The sequence below is a fragment of the Phyllosticta citribraziliensis genome, assembly GCF_038025025.1.
Source record: "Phyllosticta citribraziliensis strain CPC 17464 chromosome Unknown J3D65scaffold_16, whole genome shotgun sequence".
Classification (NCBI taxonomy): Eukaryota; Fungi; Ascomycota; class Dothideomycetes; order Botryosphaeriales; family Phyllostictaceae; genus Phyllosticta; species Phyllosticta citribraziliensis.
In genome coordinates, this window is record NW_027117353.1 from 30,747 (window position 1) to 56,214 (window position 25,468).

The 25,468-nt window shown below is 55.3% G+C and overlaps 11 protein-coding genes across 11 annotated transcripts; 3 read left to right on the forward strand and 8 right to left on the reverse strand.

Annotated features, from left to right (window-relative positions):
* Positions 1-327: 327 nt before the first annotated feature.
* Positions 328-3,099, forward strand: J3D65DRAFT_648597 (uncharacterized protein; the record flags this gene model as incomplete). The annotated part of the gene is made up of 7 exons (XM_066802400.1): positions 328-410; positions 491-1,042; positions 1,093-1,506; positions 1,741-1,951; positions 1,999-2,294; positions 2,316-2,967; positions 3,001-3,099. The coding sequence occupies 7 exons, from the start codon at positions 328-330 to the stop codon at positions 3,097-3,099; spliced, it is 2,307 nt and encodes a 768-aa protein (XP_066649891.1).
* Positions 3,100-6,509: 3,410 nt separating this feature from the next.
* Positions 6,510-8,040, reverse strand: J3D65DRAFT_562123 (TLC domain-containing protein; the record flags this gene model as incomplete). Its single annotated transcript, XM_066797548.1, has 3 exons — positions 6,510-7,001; positions 7,057-7,788; positions 7,846-8,040. The coding sequence occupies 3 exons, from the start codon at positions 8,038-8,040 to the stop codon at positions 6,510-6,512; spliced, it is 1,419 nt and encodes a 472-aa protein (XP_066649892.1).
* A 182-nt stretch (positions 8,041-8,222) lies between these two features.
* Positions 8,223-10,044, reverse strand: J3D65DRAFT_641971 (mitochondrial 54S ribosomal protein mL67). Its single transcript, XM_066801941.1, has 2 exons — positions 9,806-10,044; positions 8,223-9,754 (listed from the first exon to the last, which is right to left on the reverse strand). Exons 1-2 carry the CDS (start codon positions 9,932-9,934, stop codon positions 8,411-8,413), a joined length of 1,473 nt encoding a protein of 490 aa, XP_066649893.1. The 5' UTR covers positions 9,935-10,044; the 3' UTR covers positions 8,223-8,410.
* Positions 10,045-10,111: 67 nt separating this feature from the next.
* J3D65DRAFT_641974 (UV radiation resistance-associated gene protein) lies at positions 10,112-12,774 on the forward strand. The gene is made up of 6 exons (XM_066801942.1): positions 10,112-10,338; positions 10,393-10,795; positions 10,845-10,882; positions 10,935-11,099; positions 11,156-12,177; positions 12,282-12,774. The coding sequence occupies exons 1-6, from the start codon at positions 10,270-10,272 to the stop codon at positions 12,346-12,348; spliced, it is 1,764 nt and encodes a 587-aa protein (XP_066649894.1). The 5' UTR covers positions 10,112-10,269; the 3' UTR covers positions 12,349-12,774.
* Positions 12,775-12,847: 73 nt separating this feature from the next.
* J3D65DRAFT_641978 (uncharacterized protein) lies at positions 12,848-13,894 on the reverse strand. Its single transcript, XM_066801943.1, has 3 exons — positions 13,361-13,894; positions 13,164-13,261; positions 12,848-13,062 (listed from the first exon to the last, which is right to left on the reverse strand). Exons 1-3 carry the CDS (start codon positions 13,847-13,849, stop codon positions 13,041-13,043), a joined length of 609 nt encoding a protein of 202 aa, XP_066649895.1. The 5' UTR covers positions 13,850-13,894; the 3' UTR covers positions 12,848-13,040.
* Positions 13,895-13,964: 70 nt separating this feature from the next.
* On the reverse strand, positions 13,965-15,405 carry J3D65DRAFT_641979 (oxidoreductase-like protein). The gene has a single exon (XM_066801944.1). It carries the CDS (start codon positions 15,319-15,321, stop codon positions 14,329-14,331), a length of 993 nt encoding a protein of 330 aa, XP_066649896.1. The 5' UTR covers positions 15,322-15,405; the 3' UTR covers positions 13,965-14,328.
* A 156-nt stretch (positions 15,406-15,561) lies between these two features.
* J3D65DRAFT_641980 (uncharacterized protein) lies at positions 15,562-17,143 on the reverse strand. Its single transcript, XM_066801945.1, has one exon. It carries the CDS (start codon positions 16,975-16,977, stop codon positions 16,003-16,005), a length of 975 nt encoding a protein of 324 aa, XP_066649897.1. The 5' UTR covers positions 16,978-17,143; the 3' UTR covers positions 15,562-16,002.
* A 107-nt stretch (positions 17,144-17,250) lies between these two features.
* Positions 17,251-19,906, reverse strand: J3D65DRAFT_166210 (trehalose). The gene is made up of 2 exons (XM_066794208.1): positions 19,491-19,906; positions 17,251-19,412 (listed from the first exon to the last, which is right to left on the reverse strand). The coding sequence occupies exons 1-2, from the start codon at positions 19,673-19,675 to the stop codon at positions 17,525-17,527; spliced, it is 2,073 nt and encodes a 690-aa protein (XP_066649898.1). The 5' UTR covers positions 19,676-19,906; the 3' UTR covers positions 17,251-17,524.
* Positions 19,907-21,604: 1,698 nt separating this feature from the next.
* On the reverse strand, positions 21,605-22,761 carry J3D65DRAFT_562299 (carbon-nitrogen hydrolase; the record flags this gene model as incomplete). Its single annotated transcript, XM_066797555.1, has 4 exons — positions 21,605-21,951; positions 22,005-22,163; positions 22,225-22,517; positions 22,586-22,761. 4 exons carry the CDS (start codon positions 22,759-22,761, stop codon positions 21,605-21,607), a joined length of 975 nt encoding a protein of 324 aa, XP_066649899.1.
* A 475-nt stretch (positions 22,762-23,236) lies between these two features.
* Positions 23,237-24,152, forward strand: J3D65DRAFT_681533 (L-PSP endoribonuclease family protein). Its single transcript, XM_066803736.1, has 2 exons — positions 23,237-23,378; positions 23,435-24,152. Exons 1-2 carry the CDS (start codon positions 23,267-23,269, stop codon positions 23,755-23,757), a joined length of 435 nt encoding a protein of 144 aa, XP_066649900.1. The 5' UTR covers positions 23,237-23,266; the 3' UTR covers positions 23,758-24,152.
* On the reverse strand, positions 23,413-25,431 carry J3D65DRAFT_688816 (Bystin-domain-containing protein; the record flags this gene model as incomplete). Its single annotated transcript, XM_066803874.1, has 3 exons — positions 23,413-24,697; positions 24,753-25,012; positions 25,036-25,431. 3 exons carry the CDS (start codon positions 25,429-25,431, stop codon positions 23,830-23,832), a joined length of 1,524 nt encoding a protein of 507 aa, XP_066649901.1. The 3' UTR covers positions 23,413-23,829.
* Between the last annotated feature and the right edge of the window lie 37 nt (positions 25,432-25,468).

A 25,468-nucleotide genomic window follows, 5' to 3' on the forward strand; every position in this document is an offset into this window, starting at 1 on the left:
ACGCCAGGCATGGCCGCTTCTCTTGGCCCGTTAGAACAACCATGCTTGACATTAAGCTGCCTTGTCCTCACTCCCGCTCCAGTACGCCTGCTGCCACCATGACCCATGGCGCCGACTCGGGTCCCGCTGCTGTGAACCTAGATCTCGGTGCACGTGTGAGTCTTATAAACCAAGGACATTGGTTTAAAAGTCATGTTCGCCGACGGATATCCCCTTTGATTGATCCGATTTCATCCCGCCATATCCCATTGTACATTCACTCCTTTCCGTTACTCACTGGCCGTACAAAATCTCGTGTGGTGTGTTGGGATAATTGGCGCAGACATTATGCGCTCTTTAATCGCCCTGGCATTGGCTGCCACCACCGCTTTGGCGCAAAAGCCATCATGCGATGATGGGCGGAAGCTTGGGTATGCTTAATCACTACAAAGTTTTTGGGGAGATTTGTCTCCTTCTGTCGTCGACCACCCTCGCTTACAGACCTCTTCAGAACCTTTCAACCAATTTATTCTCCAGCACGGCCACCATCGGTGCCATTGGCTGTGCGGTCACCATATACGAGTGCGTGGTCAACCACCGCACAAAATGGAACTCTCAATGGCGGTTCCGTCAAATTCTGGACGGGTGAAGATATCGGCTGGGAGGGTATCGTCCTGGTTGACGGCACGGCCTACGAATTCATGGGCGACGGAATCACTGATCTGCCATTGATGGACAACATCAAATATGCGACCCCGCTGACCGTAACCTACGATTCTCAATATTCCAATTTCACTTTCTCGGCTGGCCCAGTCGAGCTCACGGCGTCCTTTTTCTCCCCGGTCATTCCGCAGGATTTGTGCCGGACGAGTATTCCACTGAGTTACCTTCTCGTTTCCTGGAGATCCAAGGACAACTCTTCACACAGCGTGCAGCTGTACAACGACGTCAACGCTGGCTGGAATAACTATCAGGCGAGTCAAACCATTCAGTACTCGCTGTCCGCAGACACTGCATCCGTGCAACCGAACACCACCATTAATCGGGGATCTCTGTTTACCTGGTAATTTCCCCATGCTTCTTTTGAGACTACAAAGACTAATTTCGAAAAAGGGAATACCATCTGGGCCAGGAGTTCACATTTACGGAGCTGAACGAGTTTCCTCAATGGGGGAATTTCACTTTGTCCACCAAGCCAGGAAGGGTCGCCAACTTTTCTTTCCAGGCCGGAGATTCAGTCAACATTCGGTACAACTTCATCAAGAATCGCTACCTCTCCAACGACATTGACAGCGGCGACGACCAAATCTTCGCTTACACACACGACTTTGGCCGCAACGCTACCCAAGGAAGCTCTTTGTACACCGTCGGCACTATTCAAAAGCCAAACATCAACTACCTTACTCCGGAAGGTTTGCAAAGTCTCCAACCATGGTGGAGTGGCGATCAATGTTTGGGACCGAGCATTCCCAACGCTATCGCATTTCACTACGACGACTTCCAAACGGTGCAGGTCTCCGCGGCGCAGTATGAGCAAAAGCTCAAAGACGACATTGAAGCCTACTATGCTGGAGACAGACCGGCCGATGTTGGCGCCAATCCGGTCAACCGTACCGGGCAACCGCAGGGTCCTCAGGCCAACGGTCCGCTCTTCCAAGACCAGCTTACAGGAATCCAGTATCAGACTGGACGGGATCAGTTTGGTGTTGATTACCTGTTCAACGCTTCTACTGCCTATGGGTATTTGCGTTCAACGAACAGGTCCAGCATTGCCGTTCCAGAGGTTCAAGAGGCTCAGTCGTACTACTCCATTGTGGCGCTGTCGACTCGACAGACGATGGGTGCCTACGTCTTGACTCTACCACCCCGCTTTAACTGCGGCAACTCTTCTCAGCTTTACAGTCCGACCGAGCCTTTCATGTGGCAGAAGGAAATTTCCTCGAACGGCAACATGAATACGGTTGATGTGCTGGTAAGTGCATGAACTGATAGATTAGTAGACAGAGCTAACTACATCAGTATCCGTGCATGCCCTTTTTCCTTTACTCTAACCCCAATATGCTGAAGTACAACATGAACCCCTTGTGGCTATTCCAGGAATCCGGATTCTACCCCAGGCTTTACGCCATTCACGACATTGGATTCCGTTTCCCGAATGCGACTGGATATGTTGATGGCAACGACCGGACCATGCCTGTTGAGGAGTCGGCCAACATGATCCTCATGACTTATGCGTACTACAAGTACACCGGAGACTCGAACTATTTGAAGCAACACTACCAAAAGATGTTTCAATGGGCGCAATTCCTGATTAGGTACGCGCTTGTACCCTCGAGCCAATTGAGTACGGACGATTTTCAGGGCACGCTCGAGAACCAAACCAATCTTGCCATCAAGGGTATTGTTGGCCTGCAAGCCATGGCTCAGGTATCCACGGTCACGGGCAACCCGGTAGATTCGGCCAACTTCTCGGCGTACTCGACAGAATACTACGACAAGTGGGAGGGCTATGGCATCGACCCCACCGGCACCCACACGCTCCTCAACTACCAGTCCCGTTACAGCTGGGGCCTGCTGTACAACACGTATCCAGACAAGTTGCTCAACCTCGGCGTCGTCAGGCAGGAGGTGTACGACATGCAGTCGACTTGGTACCCGCAAATCTTCCAAATCTTCGGCATCCCGCTCGACAGCCGCAAATCCATCACAAAGACAGACTGGGAGATGTGGACCGCGGCCACCTGCTCGCCCGAGACGCGGCGCCTGTTCGTCAATGCCCTGGCATACTGGATCAACAGCACGAGCTTCGACAAGGCGTTCACCGACCTCCACGACACCATTGCGCAGGGCGGCACGAGGGAGGGCAGTCCGACGTTTATCGCGCGCCCCGTCGCCGGCGGCCACTTTGCGCTGCTGGCCATGGGCGCCGCCGGCCGCAATTCGCAGAGCGGAACGCTGCCCGGCGGCTTCCCGCTCAACGGGACCCAGGTCACGACCATCATCAGTCAAACGGTGCTGCAGAAGATCCCGCCGACCATCGTTCCGACTACGACGATTGAGAGCGGCACGTTTACTACTACGACGAGTGTCGTGACGAGCACGACGTCGTCCGGCAGGTAAGCAGTGACGACTTGAAAAACGGAAGAGAGCTGGGTTTTTCTTTAATGAGTGAAGGAGGCGAGGCGGCTTCTTGTCTATTCTTTTATTAATTCTTGTCGTCGCCGGTTGTAGAATACGGGAGGCTATACAGGATTTGTATGTCATTTTGGTACAAGACTTCCCTGTGTTTGCGCCGCTCTCTTGCATTCAAAACTATTTGGCCCCTGGGTGCATTTGTACAGCCGGGCTATTCACAACCTTTGCTGTGATGGACACAACTCCATGTGACTTCGTTCCACATGTCTGAAAAATTCCAATCCACGTGTGCGATGCGTCATGAAGCAAGACGCATGGCTGTGCGGCTCCGTCAAATAGCCCGCCCAATGCACTAATCCGCTACCATCTCTTTTCCACCCCTTCCTTACCACAAAAAGACCAACACCATCTATCACACAACTTTTCCACCAAACGCCCCCCTCTCGCATCACCAACGAGATCCAACTAGCCACACGAGCCAAGCACCACGGGGGGCGCTGAAAGGCGCAATCACGAAGTAAGCTAAAGCGCTTAAAAACCGAAAAGGTTGATGGACGAACCTTACCAACCTTATTCGCCTTGGATGTCCGTCCGCAACCCAAACCCGCAAAAAAGCAAACCCCCTACCAACCAGCCAACCGAAAGCAAACCCCAGACAGACATCCCTTCCAAATCTTAAACCTTGAATCTTGCTGCCTCTCGTGCTGCAGGCTTGGCGCGAACTGACGCGCTTCCGCTCCGCTCGTTCTCTCGTTGCCGCCAAATGCTAGTCGCATGCTAGACGCAGACAAGCTCTGGCTGTTGGCTTTTGCCGATTCCGCCAGCCCAGCCCAGTCCTGCCTGCCCCTTCTGTGCAGACAGCTCCCTGGAACTTTCCTTGCGCTGTTTGTGCTTTCGGTCTCGGACCCCCGGACCCCCGGACCCCCGATGTCCGAAAGCTTCTGCTGTGGCTGCAGCAAGTGTCTGAGTGTCGCGTTCGGTTGTGGTCTCCTCGTACCTCATCGTTAGGAACCGGAGCCGCCCCTTGGCTCAGGAGAACGGTGCCTTGATTCCGCCCATCCATCCCACCATCTCCCTTGATTCCCCGTCGCGATGCAGCGGAATGGAACCGCCTTCTTTCCGCCGCGAATGTAAATATATGCGCCACACAACTTCGCCGCTCAGTGCGCAGTCATCAAATACTTCGCTTGCGCGCCTTGCACGCTCGCTGTCCCCGGCTCCGCTCCGCTTCTCCGGCCCCTACCCTCCGCCCCCGTCCGTCTATCCGTCCGTCCTCATGCATATCTTGTTTCGCGCGCTCACCTGTTGATCCGTTCGTTCCGCATCGTTCCGCCTTTCCTCGCTCGAAAAGGGGCGGGAAATCCGGCTTTGATGGTGTGGCGTGGAAGTTGAGAGCGTTGAGAGGACTTTGTTCCCGAGCGGGAATATGGCGCGGGCACCAAACGAGCATTTTGCGCGCTATGCGGGTGCGAGGGATGTTGGACTTGATGCGCTCTCGATGAGTAGGATATTTGCAAGCGTCCGTCTACCGGAGTCCACGGGAGGAATTATCGATCTTGAAGTCATGGCGATTGGGAAGACTCCGTGCCTCAACTAACGCGCCGCCGAGGTCGTAGTTGGCGATGTCCGGCTTTTCCACCAGTAAATGTCGGAAATGGGCAAGGAGATCAACAAGATGGACGCCATATAGGGCAATTTCGACACGCGCTCTCCAAATCTGGAAATTCACTTCGCGCTTCAAAACGCCTACCATCGTTGTGAGCAGCAGCGGCAGCGGCGTAAGATGCCAATGTAGCAAGTAGCGTTGCAGGGAGAAGAGCAACTCGCTCATTCGTAGCGCATCTTGTGTAGATGAAGTCCGTCGGCTTCGGGCCTTGGGAGCTCTTCTCGTCCCGGACCGCTCACTCTCTTGCTGACTTGTCTTTCATCGCTGGTGGCCCAAGCAGGGAAGAAGCATCAGGGAGCGAGAGGAAGATGAGTGTAGAAACACAAAGCCTTAACTGCTTGGCCCGTTTGCCCAGCAACAGCTACGCAGGACAGGACACGAGGGAGGAATTACAGAGGTGTCATCGATGCCACGCAAGCCCGCAAGCCTACACTCAAACGTGAGCAATTGCCAAACGCCAGCAACATACGAACAGCGCGCTCATCGCACATCGAAGTCTTCCCCTGCAGGCCACCCACCCGTCTGGGACATCTGTTCCTGACTAGAAGGAACCCAGTCATCCATTTATCTCTTCAGACGACACCCTCCCCGCCAGCGGCCGCAACAGTACATAGGAGGTACGACGAGAGAGTCTTATAGCTGAAACAGGGCGGCCGAATCAATCGAACATTCTGTCGTTCCAAATTGCCATCCATCTTCCCTGTCCGATGCTGTTGGGCAGTGCCTGAAACAGCACAGCGAACCTCGTTGTGCATCCATCGCTGTCGGACTTGCGCATGCGTCGAGCCGCATTTCTTATGTTGGAGATCGTGGACAACGCCTGCAGTATCCCCAGTTCTCGGATCTTCCGACGTCCTGCAATGCGAAGGAGCTCTGCGTACTTAAGTCATTTTCCCGATTCGCAACCTCGTTGTTGACATCCAACCCATGCCGCTCGGTAGGAGACTCTTACCAAACTGGTCTGGACCCAATATCCGCAAGGCCAGAAACTTGAACGGCCCAGGCCCGAGGACAGATGGCTCGATGCGTTTTCCGATTCGACACTCGCTCGCCGCGGACACTAGCAGGATTTCAAATGGAAGCCGTGGCCGTTGTTGTCATGATAGCTCCCTTGCGTGGAAGCAGTGGTTATCCCAGTTGCAGCCCGGCTTCCTTGTCCCTATCGACGGCAGAGGGTATGTGAATGGTTGAGAATTCAAGAGTATGACATGATTCTGATTCGTTGGAACGTTCAAATTCCCAAATACGTGCCGCGAGGCTCTGCTGCTCCGTGAGCCAAAAGAGCTTTGTAGCTCCAGACAAGACGCCTCTCATAGGATTGTAGAATAATTTAATGTGCTTGATTCTTTTTTGAGCCTTTCAATCGACTCTTCGGCCATGGCGAAGCGACTGGCGGGCTCATGACCTATGCTGATTAAGTAGTGGATGACAAAGGCGCGTTTTTGCAAATCTGCCGCAAGTATGCACAAAATGCAAGAGGTACTCGACTTCGAGACCTGTGTCGCTAAGCAATTACGCAGCAGAGAACCGACTCAACTCTCAAAACTGTCTTCCTCCTCTTCAGATAACGCTGTGCGAACGCGCCACGGCTGTCTCGAGCCTCCAAATGGTACAGTGCGCGAGCGGCCTGCTGTGTCCAAGAACGGCTCGGCGGGGATGATCCAACCGGGCGAATCTCTGGAATAACGCTCGGAGGACATGTCGCATTCGACTTGCACTTTTCTCAACCTCACCTGACTTTCCTGCGGCTGGCGTTGGCTGCATCCATGAGCGCAGACGAGTTTCCACCATCAATAGGACTGACAGGCTCTCCATTAAGAAGCAACTGAGGCTTGCTCTCGGGGGCCAATCCATTGGTGGATGCTTGAGGCTTTTCAGTCTCCTCATCTTCATCTTCGTAGTCGCTGCGCTCGTCTTTGACTACCTCTCCCCAGGTTGCGACAAATCTCCATGCGATGCGCAAAATGAGGAACAGCCAGAAGAGGTTGACAGCCTGTAGAGAGGCCAAGAGCGAAAACGTAATGTACTGAGAAATCCAGCACTTGTACTGCTGCGTAACCCAATTGAGCTCGAACGGTCCGACGGAGGAGAATTCGCCGTTGATCATGGACCAAAGAATCCTGAGGTTGATGTAGTGACGCAGGTACGTCCAGACGAAGATGAAGAAGCCGAAGTAAGGCCCGACCAGGGTCGAGTCAAGGTAATTGAGTGTTTTAGAAGTCTGTTTAGAAGTCAGTCGATGAGCTATTTCCAACACAAATCCAAAGAGAACATACCGCCAAGAAAAAGTCGCTGATGTCATGGGTGATGTACACCGCCAGTCCCATGTATGTAAAGTGGAACCGGTAGCTCAGCCAAATCAACGCAATTGTAATGATGTGATGCATGACGAGCTCCTTGAAATCTTTTCTCGGCTTTTCCAACATGAGGAGAAGGACTATGGCCTGCTGCGCCCAGTAACTAGCTTGGAGCAGGTAGTATGCCTTGAAGATCGCCTCGTGGGTCTTGTGCGGAAATCCTTCGTACATGCCAGTCGTGTTGAAGTACCAAACCGGTGTTCGCGACATGACGTATAGACCAAAGGGACCGAAGATGCCAAAGTAGATGGCCGTGTAGACTTGTTCCATGAAGCGGGCCTGCTTTGCGCGCGACTTTATTCCACAGTAAATGGCCAGAGGTCGGATGACGCGTTGCATGAGGAATTCCCGGGTGAAGGAAAGCACGACGATGTAGAAAGCAACAAAGGCAAAGTCCTTGCCACCCTTTCCATAGTGTATAGGAGCGCCGGGGTCGGCGCTGGGGTCCTCTGGAAGTGGGTAGGAAAGGAAGAGGGCGGCGTGGAGCGGGTTGGACTCAGAGGGGTTGACGAGGTATAAGGAGACTATCGTCGAGACGATGAGCAGCGGATTGAGCCAGGTGTGTCGCAGGGACAGCTTCCACCATCTCCGGATGAGGGACTTGGCCTTCCGGCGCTTCGATGGACGGCCCTGTTTGCTGCTGTCGGAGCGCTGGAAAAGGCGAATCAGAGAATCGGCCGCGGCCATGCAGGAGATGCGGGTCCTTACAGCTACCGAAGATGTAGATGGTGGTTTGTTGTCGAACGCCGTGGCCAAGGCTACAGTTCCAGTGTCTCCCCTAGGATCGTCGCCGAGGTTGCTGGACTTTCTCTGGCGGCGCAAGCCTTTCGACTGGGCGTTGTTGGAGTGTTCCTTGCGCACGGGCGAGAGGGGAGGAAAGGGTTCGGTTGCAGAGTCGGCCATTGTCGCGGTTTCGGGCTGGTTGGATGTGGGTTGGCTGAGAGAGAAAGCGCATGTGCGGATCGGCCATGGTGTTGGAAAATGCTCAGGGCAGGCCCGCAGCCGCTACTTACCGCCGCACCGCCGCGTCTCGTCCGCCTTGCACTGCCACCAACTTACCGCAACACCCGCCCGATTACTTGCAGCTCATCACGACTGAGTTGGATTTGCATATACAGTTAATTGAACATGACGTGCCTAGTCCGCCCGGTGCTTTGTACACCTGTGGCTCCAGCCTCCTGGCCTTTTGCTTCTGCACCCCGGTTCTCTGCCTTTATCTCCTCGCCTCCTGGCCCTCTGCACTGTGGTCTATTGCCTCTTCTTGCTCAAGCAATTACTTCTCCGCCGCCTCGCGCTCTGCCTTTTCCCGCTCCCGCCTTTCCTTGTCTGCCGCCTCCCACTCCCGCCGTATCGTGGCGGCGTAATCCACCAAGTCTGGGAGCTTGGACTTGTCCACGACCACTCTGGACATGTTCGGTTTGTACCTCTCCACAGCCAAGCCCTCGTGGAAAATGGCCTCTGGCCAACTCTCAGCATGCTCCAGATCCACAATGTTTGCCCATTTGATTTCGACACCGTCGAGAGTAAACGGCCGTGGCCGGTTTTCCCGCAGCATTGCTCTTTGATGATTGGGTCCTTTCTTGGGAATCGCACCCTTTGGCTTCTGGGACGGCGGGTAGAGCGCGTCCAGTATGCTCTCATTCGTTTCCCTCAGCGCCTCTTTTTTCTCTTCCAGCTGCCTTTCCAACTCCGCCTTCTTCCAGTTGAACTCCGCGATGGTCTTCCCGAGTTTCCGTTTTTCGACCGCCGCCTCACGGATTTCCTCCGCGAATTCGGGTTTGACATTTCCCTCGTCATCTCTCGCAGACGTTGTCTTGAGGAATTCTTTCTTGCTATCCACGAGCTTGCGCCATTGCTGCTGTTCTCGGTGGACGTTTCCCAAATGAGCGCCTAGTATGCCAAGTTGCTTCCTCAATTCCCTAACATCTTCATAGAGGTCGCGTTCCTGTCGCAGGCTGTCCAAGTATGCGAATTCTCGGTCGCGCAATTGATTCCTGATTGGCGTGTAGTCTGTCCGTATCTGGTTGATCACTTCGGCGACGTCGATAGCAGGACGGGAGAGAATTCCGTGTCTTCTGAGCAATGTGAACGCTAGACGCAATCTCTGTTGTCCCGACTTCACGCTTTCGTCGACAGGCTCGGTTGATTTCAAGAGACTCTGCAAGTTCTCGCCCTGCCCGTTCTTCTCTAGGCGATGGAGGTTCCGGAGCAGTGATCGCAGCCAAAAGAGGTCCTCGACTTGGTCGTCCTTGGCCATGTACCTTTCGAATTGTTGCGAAGACGACTTATTCTGTAGTTCCATCGCTCTTGCAATAGCTGCGATTGAATTCGCCTTTTGGTCCATGATGATCTTTGCGCGCTCCTTCTTCGAGGGCATCCTGTCCGATCCCTGCAGCTGCTTCTGCTTCTTCTCGGGCAGCGCCCCCCAATCCTTGTTTTCGTTTTGGCTCCAATACAGTTCATGGAGCTTCTTGAAATCCAGCAGCTTGAAGTACGCATCCCGGGCCTGGTTTTCGAAAGGGAGGGTAACGACTGCGAGAGGGCGCCACACGTCCTTGCGGAGCTTTGAAGGCAACGACTTTTTGCCAGCGAACGGAAGTTGTTGCAGATGAGATCCCTACAATTCCTGGTCAGTATTTGTTGATCTTGAGTCCATTGGAATGCCTACGCGCAAAACGCGGTCGTTCAACGAGTATAGAGTCTGGTTCGTTCGAAAGTGGCAGTAGACGAATACTTGGCGAGCGGCGTCCTTGGAGGCTTCGACGCCGCGGGCGGCCTGTGTCCCTAGGCCCGACATTGTGTCCTCAGATGGGCCTAGGCACGTCTTGAGCTCAGAAAGGAAGACGGTGGAGTATTGTCGTGCGAGTGGTTAGGTTGTTCTGGCGCGACGGAAAATCGCTGGAGGTTCGGGGAGTGCACGGACGGGACGGATCACTTGGAGCTAGCTAGCATGCGGAGCCCGTCGTCACCGTCGCTTGCTCCAGCAGCTTCACCAAGACGACGCTCCCAACCCAAGTGAGCTGCCGTGTCGGCGGATGAGCCATGACCCAATTGCTTCACCCAGCTCGGCCAGAACCCTCGAGCAGCTCGCTCTCCCGGTGACCCCACGCGGCACCATCATTCACTCGCGACATGGCCAGCAGCCCTCGCAGCTCGGACGACAACACAACAAGGCGCGAGAGGCCGTGGATTCTGCCCTACGTGCGCTTACCACTTGCTGTAAATCTGTTGTTGCTCCAGCTAACCTGCCGTCAGAATCGTAGAATCAGGCATCTCCACGGCATAACCATTCGCAACTTGGCCCTGGTCCAGCCCTCATCGAGACCCCGCGGCAAGACAATTGACGACGATGCGATCCCCTCGACCCTCAAGACGCCTGCAAAGGCCTTGGCCCAGCGTGAGAGCAGAAAATTGGAGCATGCCCGCTCATCCACTGATCTGAGGGCCAGGGACTTGCATCCCATAGGCGAGTCAGCGGACAAATCCCAGGACATCACTCTAGATGCTCCAGTGAGGCCCAGCATAAGTAGACTGCGCCGTCGTAGCACCATGACATGGTCCGGAGCCAGCCCTTTGGAGAGACAGAGGAAGCTTGAAGATGTCGCGGAAGGCCGTATGGCCAACATCTTTTTCTCGTTGCATGTGGCAGAGAACGCAGGTCAGTCTTGCACCAACACGTCAACGTGCTAGGCTGATGATGTGATTAGATCCCATTTATGTGAGCGAGGAAGTCGAAAAGGCAATGGTAGGTGCATCCGACATGGCAGCACCACCGCCTGGGCTAAACTTTTGCGCAGAACCCAAATTTCAAGTCTTTCGACCTCGAACCGTGGGGCCCCTCAGTCACAAGGCTTGATGAGATTACTCTAAAAGTATGGGCCAAAACTCGGGTCATGGATAATCACCAATACCTCCTCAGTCTCACTGCGAGCTTTCGTTCGTTGCAATTCATCTCCAGATCTGTAAGGCTCAACGATGACCATTGTCCCCAAGCATTTACTTACCACACTTTACACAGCTCGAAAAGTTTCATCACCCGTTCCCTCCGAACTCAATCCTCTTTCACTTCGATGATGGCATCTTTACGGCTTTCACCGACGTCGCTTCAAATGACACGCATTTCAACATGACGGAAATTCAGGCCAAGGCCTCCTCAAAACCGCAACCCTCGTCTTCCTATGACCAACTCATGCGGCTCTCAACACTCGACGACTGCATACAGGACGCGCTGGCAACACGGGACAAGCTGACGGCAGACATAGCATCCGTCCTAAATAAAAATCAAGAGGCGCTATCCACCGAGCACAATGTCTCCGAAGGAAGAGAAAGATTAAAACTGGTTGAATCTACAGTGGCTGCCCAGCGAAAGCGGCTAGAGGCTGCTCGAAAGAAGCGGGCTGAGTTGCAAGCAAACATAGACTCGCGACGGGAAGCAATGCTTACAGGCCGAGCCTCACAGGACAGGCTTGCACAAGACATCGCCCACGGCCAGGAGCAGCTCAAGGAGCGCGTAACGACGACACGGCAAACGGAAGAAGAAATTCTCGGCCACAGACGGCGCGTCTGCGAAGACTTGCTCAAAATATACCCCATCGAGTCGATCCAGGGGCGCCCTCTGGCTTTTACGATATGCGGACTTTACCTGCCAAACTCTGAATTCGACGACGTAGACGAAACCGTTACATCGGCTGCTTTAGGATACGCTGTCCAGGTTGTCGCCCACTTGTCGATATACCTCTCCATACCCTTGCCGTACCCTGTGCAGCCGCGCGGGTCGACATCGATAATCGAAGACCCCATCTCCATGACAGCCGGACCGCGCACGTACCCCCTCTGGATGAAGGGCGCCGTGCGCTACCGCTTCGAATACGCCGTCTTCCTGCTCAATAAGGACATTGAGATCCTGTCCAACGCACTGGGGCTCAAGCCGCTCGACATACGGCACACGCTGCCCAACCTCAAGTACCTGCTCTACGTGGCGACGGCGGGCAAGGGCGGGATTCCAGAGAGGAAATCGGGAGGATTCAGGGCACTACTGAGGTACCCTGGTACTCCTACTACCCCCGGCGGCAGAGACAGAGAAGAGACGACGGCGGGTCTTTTTCCGAAGAACAACGCGGCTAACGGTAGTGGTGGCCATCAAGGGCGTGGAGGCAAGATAGGGAGAGACGCGCTGCCGAGCGCCACCGCTACCGCCGCGGGAGTCGATGATGTCCTCGAAGACGGCAGTAGCTTGCTGCTTGCTGGCTGTGCCGTCGCCGAGACGTCGAGCTTTAAACCGCAAAAGCCGCCTTTGAGCGGTCTGTCCTGATTGTGTCCGTCTCTGGCCGACTTTGGGTGCTGTGTCAGCAACGCGATTTCGACATTCATCCACCGAGAATCGCCTCGATTTGCAAGGTACCGCATCAACGGTGGATGTGCACTGCGGATGGGTCGGGGAAGGGGTGTCGGCGTGGGGAGGGGGTTTGATCAAGTCGAGCATTGTCAATTAGGGTGGAGCAGGTTTTGGAGCGTGCGCGTTATTATACCCGGGTCATTGCGCGTTTGAAGGTTTCGATGTAGGAGTAGCGTCGCGTTTGTTGGAAAAGCGTGTGAATTTACACATTTCGAAAATCCAGTCCTCGTGCTTTGCGCGTATCTCCTGACTTGACTGGTGGCCCTGGCTGCCCGGTCTAAATTCAAATTGGGTGCATGTACACGGTGAAGCAGTAGTCGTTCGTCGACACACAATTGTTGTTCGACTTCAAGTACTGTGATTTCTGAGTTCTACAAAAGCCAAAGACGGAGATGTGCCTTTTGGAGAAAGCGAAGAAGAGCCTGACGACCGCTCGAGACAGTCCATGGAGCGCCAGACCTTGCAAACGAACAAGAGAAAGTGCCACGACGTGGCAGTCCCACCGTCGTTATCCGGGGCCAATGCGAGGCCTTGAATGTCCATGTCAGCACACATACACTCCATATGCAACAAGCTTCCTCTCTCTCTAGGAGGGAGAGAGAAGGCAGAGAGAGGGAGGAGGGCGACTCACATATCATGATGCTCAGACAACGAGCTCAGATGGCGATTGAACTCCTCGACGCGCTCCTTGTGCGACTTGACGCCTTCGCGTTTGAGCCGCTCGCCCAACTAACAACGACACGCATCAGCAATCCAAACGCAGTCAAAGGGGGGGGCTGCAAATGCATGCATGCATGTATGGATGGTAGGCAAGGCAGACAAACGCACCTTCTTCCGCCGCGCCTCCTCAAACTTGCGCTCCGCCTCCGTCTTCGGCCGCGCAGCCGCCGCCTCGCGCTGCAGCTCCTCGGACGGCGGTTCTGCGCTGCCTTCTCCTCCTGCTCGATCGACAGGCTCTGTGCCCGCCCTCGACACAACGGCGTCGCTGGCGGTAGCATTTGCTGCGGCGTCGTTGTTGCTTTTGCTTCCGCCGTCGCTGTCAGCAGTAGCAGCCTCCGGCTTGGGCTTGGGCTTCTTTTTCTTTTTCTTCTTGTCGATGGCCCCGCCGCCGACGCCTTTCAGCTTGAGCGCGCCGCCTGTGACGGCGCTGTACTCGGAGCTGGGCATGCTGGGTGGGTGCCGCCGATGGGCGAGGTTGCCGTTGAACGACTGGGCCTGGCGGTGTTGTTGTCCAGTTGTTGTTGATGTTGTTGTTGTCGTTGCGCTGTTGTGCGAGTGAGGTGCAACAGGACCGATCTGACCTGAGTGACGATGCATACGGCTGTGGTGAGCGTCGCTCGGGCCGTCTGCCCCGCCACGGCCCGTGGACCCCGCGGACCCCGTGGGTGTCAGGTCCGTCTTACCGGGAGAGACTCAGACACGCACGCAACCTTATTCCTACCCACTCGCAGATACTCTTTGTGAATGCGCCATTGTGTGGGCCCTGTGTCTTTGGTCGCTTGCTGCTTGGTTCACACACTCTTCTGGATCATGTCTGAAAAGTAAACTAGTGTTACAAACTTCGAACCACTGGAGGAACGTGAAACTTTTTTGGGAGAACAGACCCCACGCCAAAAATAGTCCTTTGCATAGACACGATGCTTGGGCTGTAGTGGGCGAGCAATTGAGCATTTATTGGGTTTGTTGAGTACTGCTTCGACTGCCGCGGCCACGTCTCGAAACTGTAGGCGTCTATGGATAGATGGTGTCGTTTGCCCACCTCAGGTGAAGAAGAGCCCGACTGACTGCGCAACCCCTCATTTCTTCTCAACATCAAACACCAAGCCATTCTGCGCCCTGAGATCGGTCGTGATGCCAATGACGATGCGGCTCATGTCCTCCAGCTTCTTCGCGGCCGCGCCGTCGCGCTCCTTGATGATGCGCGCAAACTCGGCCGCCTCCTCCTGCAGGTTGAGCTTTGCCTTTTCGCCGGCCAGCTGCTCGCGCGTCTTGGAGCGGGCGTCGACGAATTCGACGCTGGCAACGTCGGTGACGGCGTTGGCGACCAGCGTGCCCTTCTCGCCGTAGACCTCGCTGGGCGCGGCCGACGTGTAAATCTTGGACGCGTTGATGCTCACGGCGAAGCGGTCGTACTGCAGCGTGATGAAGCCGCCGCCGTCGGCGCCCGTGCGGACGATGATGGGGTGGTAGCTCTGGGCCTTGGGCGCGCCGAACAGGGCCACGGCCGCCGCGATGGGGTACACGCCCAGGTCGACCAGGCTGCCGCCCGAGAGCGCCAGGTTGAAGATGTTGGGCGTCTCGCCCGCCAGCACGGCGTTGTAGCGCGAGCTGTAGCTGGCGTAGTTGAGCGACGCGCCGTACAGCGCGCCCAGCCTCCCCAGGCTCTGCTGCAGCACCTTGAAGTTGCGCTCTTGGATGTGCCGGTTGGCCTCGATCAGGAACACGCCCTGCTGTTTGGCCAGCGCGAACAGCGATTCGAACTCGGCCACCGTCGACGTCGCCGGCTTCTCGACGATGACGTGCTTTTTGCCGTGCAGCGCCGCTTTGGCCTGCTCGTAGTGAAACGAGTTGGGAGACGCAATGTAGACGGCATCGACGTCGGGCGCCTGGCACAGTGACTCGAGGCTGGTGTACGTCGCCGTCACGTTGTGTTTGACTGCAAAGGACTGGGCGGTTTCGGCCTTGCGCGAGTACACGGCCGTGAGCTTCCACGCCTGCGTCGCGTGCGCCGACTCAATGAAGGAGTCGGTGATCCACCCGGTGCCAATGACTGCAAAGTTGATTGCCATGTTGCCTCCTCTTTTCAAGGTTCAATTGATGTGTGTACGGGGCGTGGTTCTGCGTTGGCGGGGACCTGTCGGGTGTTGTTGATGTTGATCGGATTACCTACGACCGCAATGCCGCCGGCCCCAGTTTACATGGTTTACATCATGCCGGTGCCCCCATCTGCCAGCTCACACTTGGTCGTGCCATACTCGCATCAGGTTCAAAATTGTACACACGACTTTCTCGTGTCTCCATGCTTGAATGTGCGTGATGAATCTGCATTGATTGAAAGACTACCTAACAAGCCTCTTCATGCCGCGGCTGGCTAGCAACCACGTCAGATGGCAAAGCAATTTACGATGACTGGGTATCATGGCTATCATATGCTCTGTTTGCTCCCGCGGCCGATCCGCTCGAGAGTGTAACAAACGCCCGCCTGTTGTCCAAACCGTTTACTCGAGTACTCCTGATTGTGGTAAATGCATGGCGCCGCCATCCTTCGTACCGGATAAGAGAAAGAAGAAAGGAAAAAAGCATAACTCCATAAAGCGTCTTGACGCTTGATGCTAACCAAATGCCGCTCGTCTGCAGCTGTGGATCCTGTTGGCATGTCCCTCGTGCGTAATCGTGGTGCGTTGATCGTAGTCCAAGCTGAACCAAGTTCGTCATGGACGAGATGATTGCTGGGTAGAGGTTCGCCAACTTTAGTCTTCCCAAATGGTCTCGAGGTCCAAATCGCCCCGTTTCTCAGCACCACAGACGCTCCATCTCTTCCTCTTGTCGCGCGAGGCCATGGCAAATCCACCTGGCCTCGCCCGGGGTACATCTAAGCTGCTCCTCCGTAGACCCTCACGTCCGCCGTCTGCAGCTTTGGCAGCGGCCTCCAATTTGGCGACGCGGTCGGCCTCGATGGCAGCTTCTTCGGCATCGGGAGAATCCGGAATGGTTTCCAGACTCGAGATGCTGGGACTTCGCGAACGCATCGAGGTGGGCGTGGAGGGCATGGACGAAGACGAGTACGAGGAGCTCGGGTAGGTCATGTCCGAGGGGAAGCGCTCGTTGAACTTGGTGGCTGACAGTGTCGGCGAAGGATGGGCGGGCGTGGGTGGGCTGGAGACCGAGTACAGCGGGGAGGTGGGCCTGCGGCGCTGGCGAGAAAACGAGTTGCCCGAGTGCATGGTGTCGGCGGGTCTGTTCCTGTCCAGGGTACGCGAGGCTACGTGCAGCTCGCGGTCTTCGGAGATGATGCCAATGTCAGAGTTGTAGGAGGACAGGGCAGGCAGATAGGGCTCGTCCAGCTTGATAGGGGTGCGGAGACGGGCGGGCGAGCGCAGGGGACTCGAGGGACGAGGGTTCAAGTAGGCGGTGGGACTCATGGGCGTGGGCGAAGAGTAGGTGCGCGTCAGGGCCGGAGCACTGAGCGAGGTTGAGCGCAAGTGAGACCTCGAGTAGGGAGAGCGATTGCGATGTTGGGGCGAAAGATGCGGCGGCGGCTGGAGGAGTCTCGAAGGAACAGGATCCGTCAGTCGACGAGGCGTCTCTGGAGGGACGGGACGAGCGTCGTCGACACTGAGGCGGCGCAGGCTCTCGAGAGTTGACGAGGTGGAGTCGGCCATGGCTGGTTGGGGTTGGGGGTGGGCGAGGACAGGCTCATGTGGTTGTGAGCCGTCGGCGGCCATTGTTACGTGGTCGGCGCAAGTGAGGACTTGTGCATGACAAGGAGGAGGCGGCGGTGGTGGTGTTGACTTGTCGGGGACCGGGAGCGAAGGGGTGAAGCAGGCGGCGAGAGACAACAGAGCAGGAGCGAGCGAGGGAAGCGGTGGACTTTGTACCTTTTTTTATTTTTGATGGTTAGGAGCAGAAGACGGGTTAGGTTGGGTTTGGGTTTTTGGCGGTGCCTGATGTCAGCAACGAGTAACAATGCTAATGTAGGTGCAGCTGAGCAGGGCAGCCTCCAGCCTCCAGCCTCTACATACATGTACCTAGCCCACCGGGCGCCCGCCCTCCACTCACTGCCGGCCGTGCCCTGCAGGTGGTCCCTGCATCCACCTGGACCTTGTCCTCCCTCTGTCCTCTGCTCTCCTCTCTCCACACCCACCACTCCACCGCAGTCTTCACCACGCCGTCAGACGACACACACCTACACGATCCCCGCGACATTGTCAAGTCAAACCCACAACCATCTCGCTCTCCATTCTCCCCGTCTACCACTCAACTACGTGTACCCTACTGCAGCCCGCCTCCCCATTCCTCCCCCTCTCCCTCCCCCCGCGCCTTCACCCACCGACGATCATACTGGCTGATCCGGTTCAAAGGCCGTCTCGCGCTGCCGAAGCCGCCGCCCAAGTCTCGCGTCTTCATCTTGGCTGCTACAACATTGCCACAGTCGGGCACCGTCAAGTTCTGGCCAAACAAGTCGGCTAGCCAAATCAGCAGTCCGTTGCTCCACCCAAAGCCCTCTACCACTTCGTACTCGCCGCCACCCCCGACCGCGTTGATGCTGGCGTCCGAGTACTTTTCGAATATTATCCCGTTCGCCTTCGCATTCGCAACCCGCGCCCTGCTCTGCGTCGACCCGCCCGTAGCGAGCCACGTGCAAAATGTCGAAGCCACGAACCGCTGCCCTATCTCCAGCGCGTACGACTGGGCCCACTCGTACGCATCGTCGTTCGTGCCCAGCGCCGCCGGCACCGCCAGCAGGCCCTTGATGGCGACGTACTGCAAAGGCGCCCAGACGTTTGGCTCGTCCCACTGCTGTCCCGTGATCACGTTGCTTGCCGCGATGCCCCCTGGTTTCTGTTCCAAAAGCTGCGCCACGTGCGAGTAGGCACTTCGCACCGCGTACGGGTCGTCCTTGAGTTCGTGTGGAGCTGCTCCTGTCCAAAACGGGTACAGCTGCGCCGGCGAAAAGAAGAGCTGCTTGCCAGCCGGCGCATTGGCCTCGGTCGTCTCGAGCACCGACGACGTGTTCTCGGCTGGCACAAAGACGTTCTGCTCCCCGGACGTCAAGTTGAAGTCAAAGTAGGACCAATGAGTGTAGTTCCACATGAGTTTGAACATGGCCTCGCTGCGTTCGACTGCCCGCTTCTCCCATGCCGCCGCCTTTACGTCGTCGCCGGTCCTGTTGAAGAACTCGGCCAAAGTCTGTTCGTTGGCGTAGAGGATCGAATTGAGGTCTACGGGCACAATCTCCCGAGTATTGAGGCTTCTCAGGGGGAAATAGCTGTCCGTAACGGCGTCGTCCACGTTTGCAATCCACCTAGAAGAATAGTCCCATCCAGACTCGGCACCGCTAGCCAGGTTGGCGTACAGGGTGCGCCGGGTCTCATCTGACAGAGCCGGCCCCGGATGCTGAGTGCCGTCCTTGGCGTAATACGACGCATTGTTGGCCGTCTCGTAGTCCTCGACATAAGACTCGGGCCGAGGCTGCGTGTTGCTGACCGAATAGTGGTTGAGCTTGTAAGTCGTGCCGTCCTGGGGGTCGACGACGTCGACGGAGCGGTTGTTTTTCCAAAAATCATACTCCTTGACCAAAATGGGCAAGGCGCGCTTGAGGATTGTTGCGTTTCCCGTGTAATCGACATAGATCTTGACCATTTGCGTCAACAGGGGCGGCTGCGACCTGTTGAGGTAGTAGACGCGAGCGCCGTTCGGCACGAACCCAAATTCCTCAACCAGGTCGAGAAAGTTTTCAATGATGTTCTCCGCCACCTGAGTGAAGGAGCCCCGCGTCCGCAGCAGGCCCTCGATGATCCAAAACGAGTCCCAGTAGTAGGCCTCGCGGAACCGGCCTCCGGCTACGACAAACGTGCGGTTTATGGGGATGAAGGAACTCACGCAACCATCGCACGCCGACCCTGCACCCACGTAACTGCGCGTCAGGTCCGGCCATATGTCAATTACCTTTTTCACAAACTCGCGGATTTCGGGCTCGCGGACCGAGTCGAGAAACGCGGGCTCCGTCGTGAGTTGCGCCGGAGGCACCACAGCGATTTCTCCTCCGGCGGGACCAAAGTTCTTGTCGAGAAAATTGCGCAAGGCGGAATCGTTCTTGACCGGTTTGGGCAGCTGGTCGAAGGCGGCTATGACGTCGTCCAGAGGCCGAATCGTGGGTCTGACGCGGGCGTGTCAGAAGCACTGAACCAAGGGAAGAAAACTGAGAGACCCGACTAGAGCGGAGGGAGAGGCATACTGGTCAACAAACGTCTTGGAATCATCGTATGGTTTGGCGAGCTGAATGGCCTTGAGAATCTCGCCTTGGCAATAGAGCGGGGAATCGCAAGGCGTGGTTTCGACGCCATTGTCGAAGACGGCAGAGACGCGTGATAAACAGAGGAAAAATATGGTGGCAGTCCGGAGCAAGCTGCAAGGCGCCATGACGTTCGGAATGGTAGTAATAAAATTATGGATGGACGCGCAGAACCATGGGACTACGCAGCATCAAAGACGTTGTCCCCGCCGCCGGTAAGCGGCTGTGGGTATGCAAGGGATAATATCCAACCAAGGCCGTGTGCGGAGAAGACGAGAGAGACTAAAATACTGAGTGAGCAGCGGACGCCACGGGCAAATCAGACGCCCTCGTCATGCACCGGGAGAATGTTGCGAACCAACAGCCATGATGCCACCGTGCATGGTGTTGAAAAGAAAGCACGAGAAACCTTGTCACAAAGCCTCTCCCGCCGAGCGGGAAGCAGCGGCAGCCGCCCTTGCCTACCCAACTTGTCTGTATAGGCAATTGGTTTTGCGGGGCTGATCCGAAAACGAAGGACTTCGGTTTGGTTGGATTCTGGTGTCCTTGTCAGGCAGGTACCACCTGCGGGGTTCTGTTCGACTCTGCTCATGTCAAATGCAACGCCACATTGGAGCCGCTTACACCATGTGCGACTTGAAGCTGACTACATGTCTACCTTGGCTTTCCTCCGCACCCGTCGGTCTATCTTGTCCCTATTCAAGAACTATTACGAATTAAACTTTCGGTTAATTTTCTTGATCCGACTATTCTTAGCTATTCGCATGTTCCCCTTGGTTATTTACAACGTAACTATTCCTCCATCTGGCTCATGTGAAGTCAGTAGCTTTGCGGTTCATCCAGATTGTAGTGGCGGACGTCTATGACTGACTGAAGAGGTGAGGAGTTGACAGCATTTAGACTGTTCGCTCGGGCTGTTCCTACACCGAAGCAAAGTATCGCAATTACCAAGATTTTCATCAACAAACGTCGAGGCTGACCATGCAAGATCGGAGCGTCCAAGGTGTCGCGACTCAACCTACGGACGGGAGAGTAACCAATGTGTGCTGTCGACTAAGGTTTCCGCCTTTTCCACCATGCTGGCAACCTGTGCGGGCATCTTCTATTCCACGCCGTGGGCCTCTGTTATTTGAGAATTTTGACCAGTAAAGAGTTCGTCTGTCAAATTCTGAGCAGCAATCTCATCAGCTAGCAAACATGGCCATCCGGACAGGAACAGTGCGCGTTCGAAGCTGCGAAATGTCCGCCGAACAATCCAAAAGAACCCCGGGCATGTCGTCAGATAGTCAAAGCGCGTTTGCAGCAGCGCTCTGGAAGCTCATCCTTGAACAGCACATGGCGGCGAGCGCGGGCGGGGACGGCGGCCAGGGGCGCAGGATGATTTATGGCGTGACTTGATAGTAATCATTGTGGTGGGCGCCAGTGTTGTAAGAAACCGGCATCCGCAAGGTCAAAAGCAAGCTATCGAGCGTACTGTCTTTATACTCTAGAAGGTTTCTTTTTTTTTTTTTTTTTTCCCCGGACACATAAGGGAGAAGACGGATGATGATTCATCAGAATTCCTAGCGTTCTTCTGGAAAGTATTGCAGGATATCGACTTGCATTGTCCAGAAATCTCAAGGTAGGATTGATGCCTGCTAAGACATGCTTTGTTGCGGGCAGCTACTTGCGTCCATGTGTTGACCCTGCGACCAATCACCTTCTGGCATGCATCTTGAGCTGTCGTTCACCTCACGTCGTCCTTCGTTTGCTGGTGGCTCATCTCCGCGTCCAATGGAACAATCGAATTGCAACGTCCTTAGGGCCAGTTGCTCCAGGGACAACCACAAGAATTGTCTGGCAACGGGGCTTCCACAAAGTAATTCAGGACAGCTGGGCGCGCTCGACCGCCGCATGCTCCCACGGTCAACCCATGTCCTCGAAAAACACATACACAAATAATATACTGTACTCATTTTGATGCAGCTACTCACATATACATATTTCATAGGAAAGGATCCCAAAGGCTCGCTGAATGAGTGCCTGGAGCCAACGGATTCGCAAAGCTAGAAGCCGTCCTAGACCTCTTGCCTGACCTGCAGCTTCTCGCGGGAATCAACACCCAGCCAAAGAAGGTCAGGACGGCTGTAGTGCCCGTGAACGTCAAGCAAAGCCTTGAAATTCATGATTTCGGACATGTTGCAATCAGCGATGACCAGGCCTTCCTCCTGTTCGCCAAGGTCCTCGGTCAACTTGCGGCCATCTGGCCCAATGACGCAGGAGTGGCCGCCGCCGCCGGTGCGGTAGATGGGGTTCTCGTCGCCCATCTTCATGAGATCAAGGCCCTCCTTGGTGTAGAAGGTTGAAGCAAGGACCACGAAGGTGTTTCCCTCGATGGCGTGAGTGGTGGAGAGAGTTTGGGCGCCTGGGACATCAGTGGAGTTCAGGTGCACGAGGATGGGAAGGTTGTGTGCATACCCTCGCGGCACATGGCAAAACTGATGGTGCCTTCAGGGTAAGACTTGTGAGAGCTCATGGGCGGCCAGGCGGCCACGTGGATCTCCTCGCCTTGGGAGTAGGTGTGGTAGCGCAGCAGTGGCTGAGAATGCTCCCAGCAAGAAAGAGCGCCAATACGACCTGTGCACAGAATTAGCCCAATGTCGAGGTACCGTTTTGACGGATTTCTAGTGTTGCTCACCGACACCGGGCTCATCAGCAACATTGAGCAGCGACGCGCCGCTGCCATCACCGTAAATCGTGCGTTCAGCGTGCGTGGGCTTGATCTTGCGCCTGTGCATCTTGATCTTGCCATCTTTGCCAATAAGAGACTGAGAAATGTACAACGAGTGCTTGTCGTTTTCCGAGTAACCCAGGCAGACGGCGACCTTGTTCTTGGCCGCAGCAGCACAGATCTTGTCCATTTCGGGAGACTCGCGACGGAGCGAGTTCTTCATGTAGAGCTGCACCATCTCAGTGTCGAGCGGACGCTGCCTATCCGGCGGAATTTGGTTCCATCAAAACAAAGTCATTCTGCGCATTGGGGGAGATGCGGCACTCACCAGATCCAGGCAGGGTACTGCGGTATCCATACCTCGGGGAAAGCGATCAGGTCGCATCCTTTGGCGCCGGCCTCTTCAATCAGGCGAATGGTTTTGGCCACTCCGCCCTGCAAGTCGAAGTAGCAGGGCTCTGCCTGGACGGCAGCCACACGAACATGGCTCTTTTGTTCAGTCATTGTCGATGTTTTTGGTTTTTTTTGCGCGCCCATCTCTGGCAGCTCAACGCCCTTTAAATATGTCGTCTTATCATGCATCTTGAGGATCCTTCTGCGCCAAGCTGGTCACAGCAGATAAGAAGGTGGGGTTTGGGCGCATATAAACCTACTTGTTATTCAATCTTCAAGACTAGTGTGGACATCCTTTTCGAACTTGCTTCTCTACACAACACTTGAAAATCCACGATACGCAGGCTCTTTCTTTGACTAAGCCATGTATTCCACAATGTCTTGAAGTCTCTCGAAGTTCTCAGAATTCAAACTTTGTTAGTACACTTGATTTGGTCGGCAACTTCGGCATGTTCGGCATTTTTGACATCACGTTACCCATTCCCGTTAGTGAACTCAATCGATCGCCGTGCAATTGGCCTGATGATTACCAAGCATCGTGTAGACGCGTATGCTATTTATGCGGGTTGCCAGGTGCTTCTTGAGATGGCACAGAATTTGCTGTCAACAGATTACCATGGCCCACTTGAAAACTTACGCGTACGAGGGCCGCGGTGAAACGTCCCGGGTGCAGTATTGGTATAGCCAAGCGGTCCGCGTGGGTGACCGCATCGAGTGCGCCGGGCAGGGTACGTCGACTCCCTGAACAACTCTGCCGCACAGAATGGAGAACTTATTGAATCAGGCGGATGGGATCCCAAGAGCGGAGTGATCCATGCCGATCGAGACGACCAGATCGACCAAGCCTTTGCCAATGTCGAGCTGGCTCTCAAGACAGCCGGAGGAAAAGGATGGTCGCAAGTATTCCGGGTCAACTCGTATCACGTTCCTATGAGCGAAGACGCCTTGGAGGCGATGGTCCGGAACTTCAAAAAGTACATGCCCAATCACCAACCCATTTGGACATGCATCGGCGTCCCAAAACTTGGTGACCCGGATATGAAAGTGGAAATCGAGGTCGTAGCTCACGATGAGGAGGGTGCGAAGGCGGCCAAGGCAGGGAACTAAAGGCATGGACCGAGGAAAAGTCGAAGATCGAAAATGATGGGAAAAGTTGTTATTTGCTGTTCATGCCTCTTTTCATGAATCCACAATCATCATGGTATCATCGCCTCCGTTGCCAGCTTCCGGTTCAATAATTGTACCACGGCCTCTACCCGCAAGCAATTCCTTCCGAATCTCCGGTCCTATTGCCCTGTGACCCTTGACAAGGAGGAGGTCGAGCAACGCTTCTCTCTGGTCTTCGGTAATGTCGTTGCGATAGCGTTGCGCGAACGCGAGTAGGCATTGGTGCCACAGAACGGGCAATTGTCCATCCTTTGCCCTCGAGTCACCGACGTCCATCATGTCATCGTCTGCAGAAATATTTGCAGCCCGGAAGCGGAGGAAGTGGAAGACCAGGGAGTCGACGACCTTGTACGGCAATGCGTATTTCTTTTCCAAAAGTACGCGGATGAAGATGTTCGTGGCACCGCCGGCCGCAGTGTCTACCGACATTTGTTCCGCGGCGATTTCGCAGAGTCGATGGAGAGCCGCAGCCGAGTGCAAGACAGGTATCGATACCCGAGCAAGCACACTGGCTACAATGTGGGCCTCTCTCAATGTACAGTCGCCGTCCCCAACAAGCGGGAAGAGGATCCCTTTGAAGAATGTGGCGGGCTTGTAAAGAGCCTTCTTCAAGGCTTTGTAGAGGTGCACATTGAGCCGTTTCTGTGCCGAGTCCTGAATGTCTGAACGAACGCGCTCGAGGAGTATGGTGTTGAGGTAGGTTTGAACGGTTTGCGGGTTCGAGGAGACAAATAGTTTTGTGGCTTCGTAGCAGACGTGCGGCGTCCACGAATCGGGGCGTGTGATAGCGATCAATGTCTCCCATTCTGGTAGTGTTGGGAGAATCTTGAATGGCTTGGGCAGCTTGCCCGATTTCCACCGGGACAGGATGAGACCAACCCTATTCACATGTTAGGAACGAGTCCCGAATTGATGCTGCAGCGATCTTGACTCACTGAGAATAGACCTCCACGACCTTGGCAGGCAACTCGACTGCATCTTCGGGCAGGCCTCCACCCAGGATCTCCGGTCCACTTGCATTTCCATTTCCTGCTGCTTGCGCCTCTTGTTGTGCAATCTTTTCTAGAATCAATTCCGCAAGATTTGTTCCTTGACCAGAGTCATCGCCACTTCCTCCGCTACGGAAGAGCTCAGAGGGGTCGGAAACAGGGTTGAACTTGTTGAACAGGTCGAGATCCTCGGGGTCGATTTCATCCTGTGCACATAGTCAGCACAGACAACTCCAAGCAAAATACCTTGGTGTTGACCAACTTCTTCAATCACCAGTTCTTCTTCTTCGTCGCCCCATGCATCGTCATCGTCTCCGTACTGCACCTCGTCTTCCTCCGACTCGGCGCCTCCATCTAACCTGGTCTCGAATGCGAAGGCCGGGTTGGGAGCTTGGGGTCTTTGAGCGCTAAGCTCCGCCTCTTCTTCATTGGCCAAGTCCTGGCCGATTTGTAGGATTTTTCGCGAAGCCTTGGAGTCGACAAAGCCTTCGGCGTCGGCGCTGTTCCGTTTTGACTTCTTCTTGGGAGCCTTTTGCTTGAGCGGGTTCGATGGGGCGTAGTCGTCCGCGAGTGGATTGTGTCGCCTGGCCTGGCGCACATCTGCAGCCGTCGTTGCTTTGGGCATGGTCGCTGGGAAGATCTGAGTTGCGCGTGGTTGATGT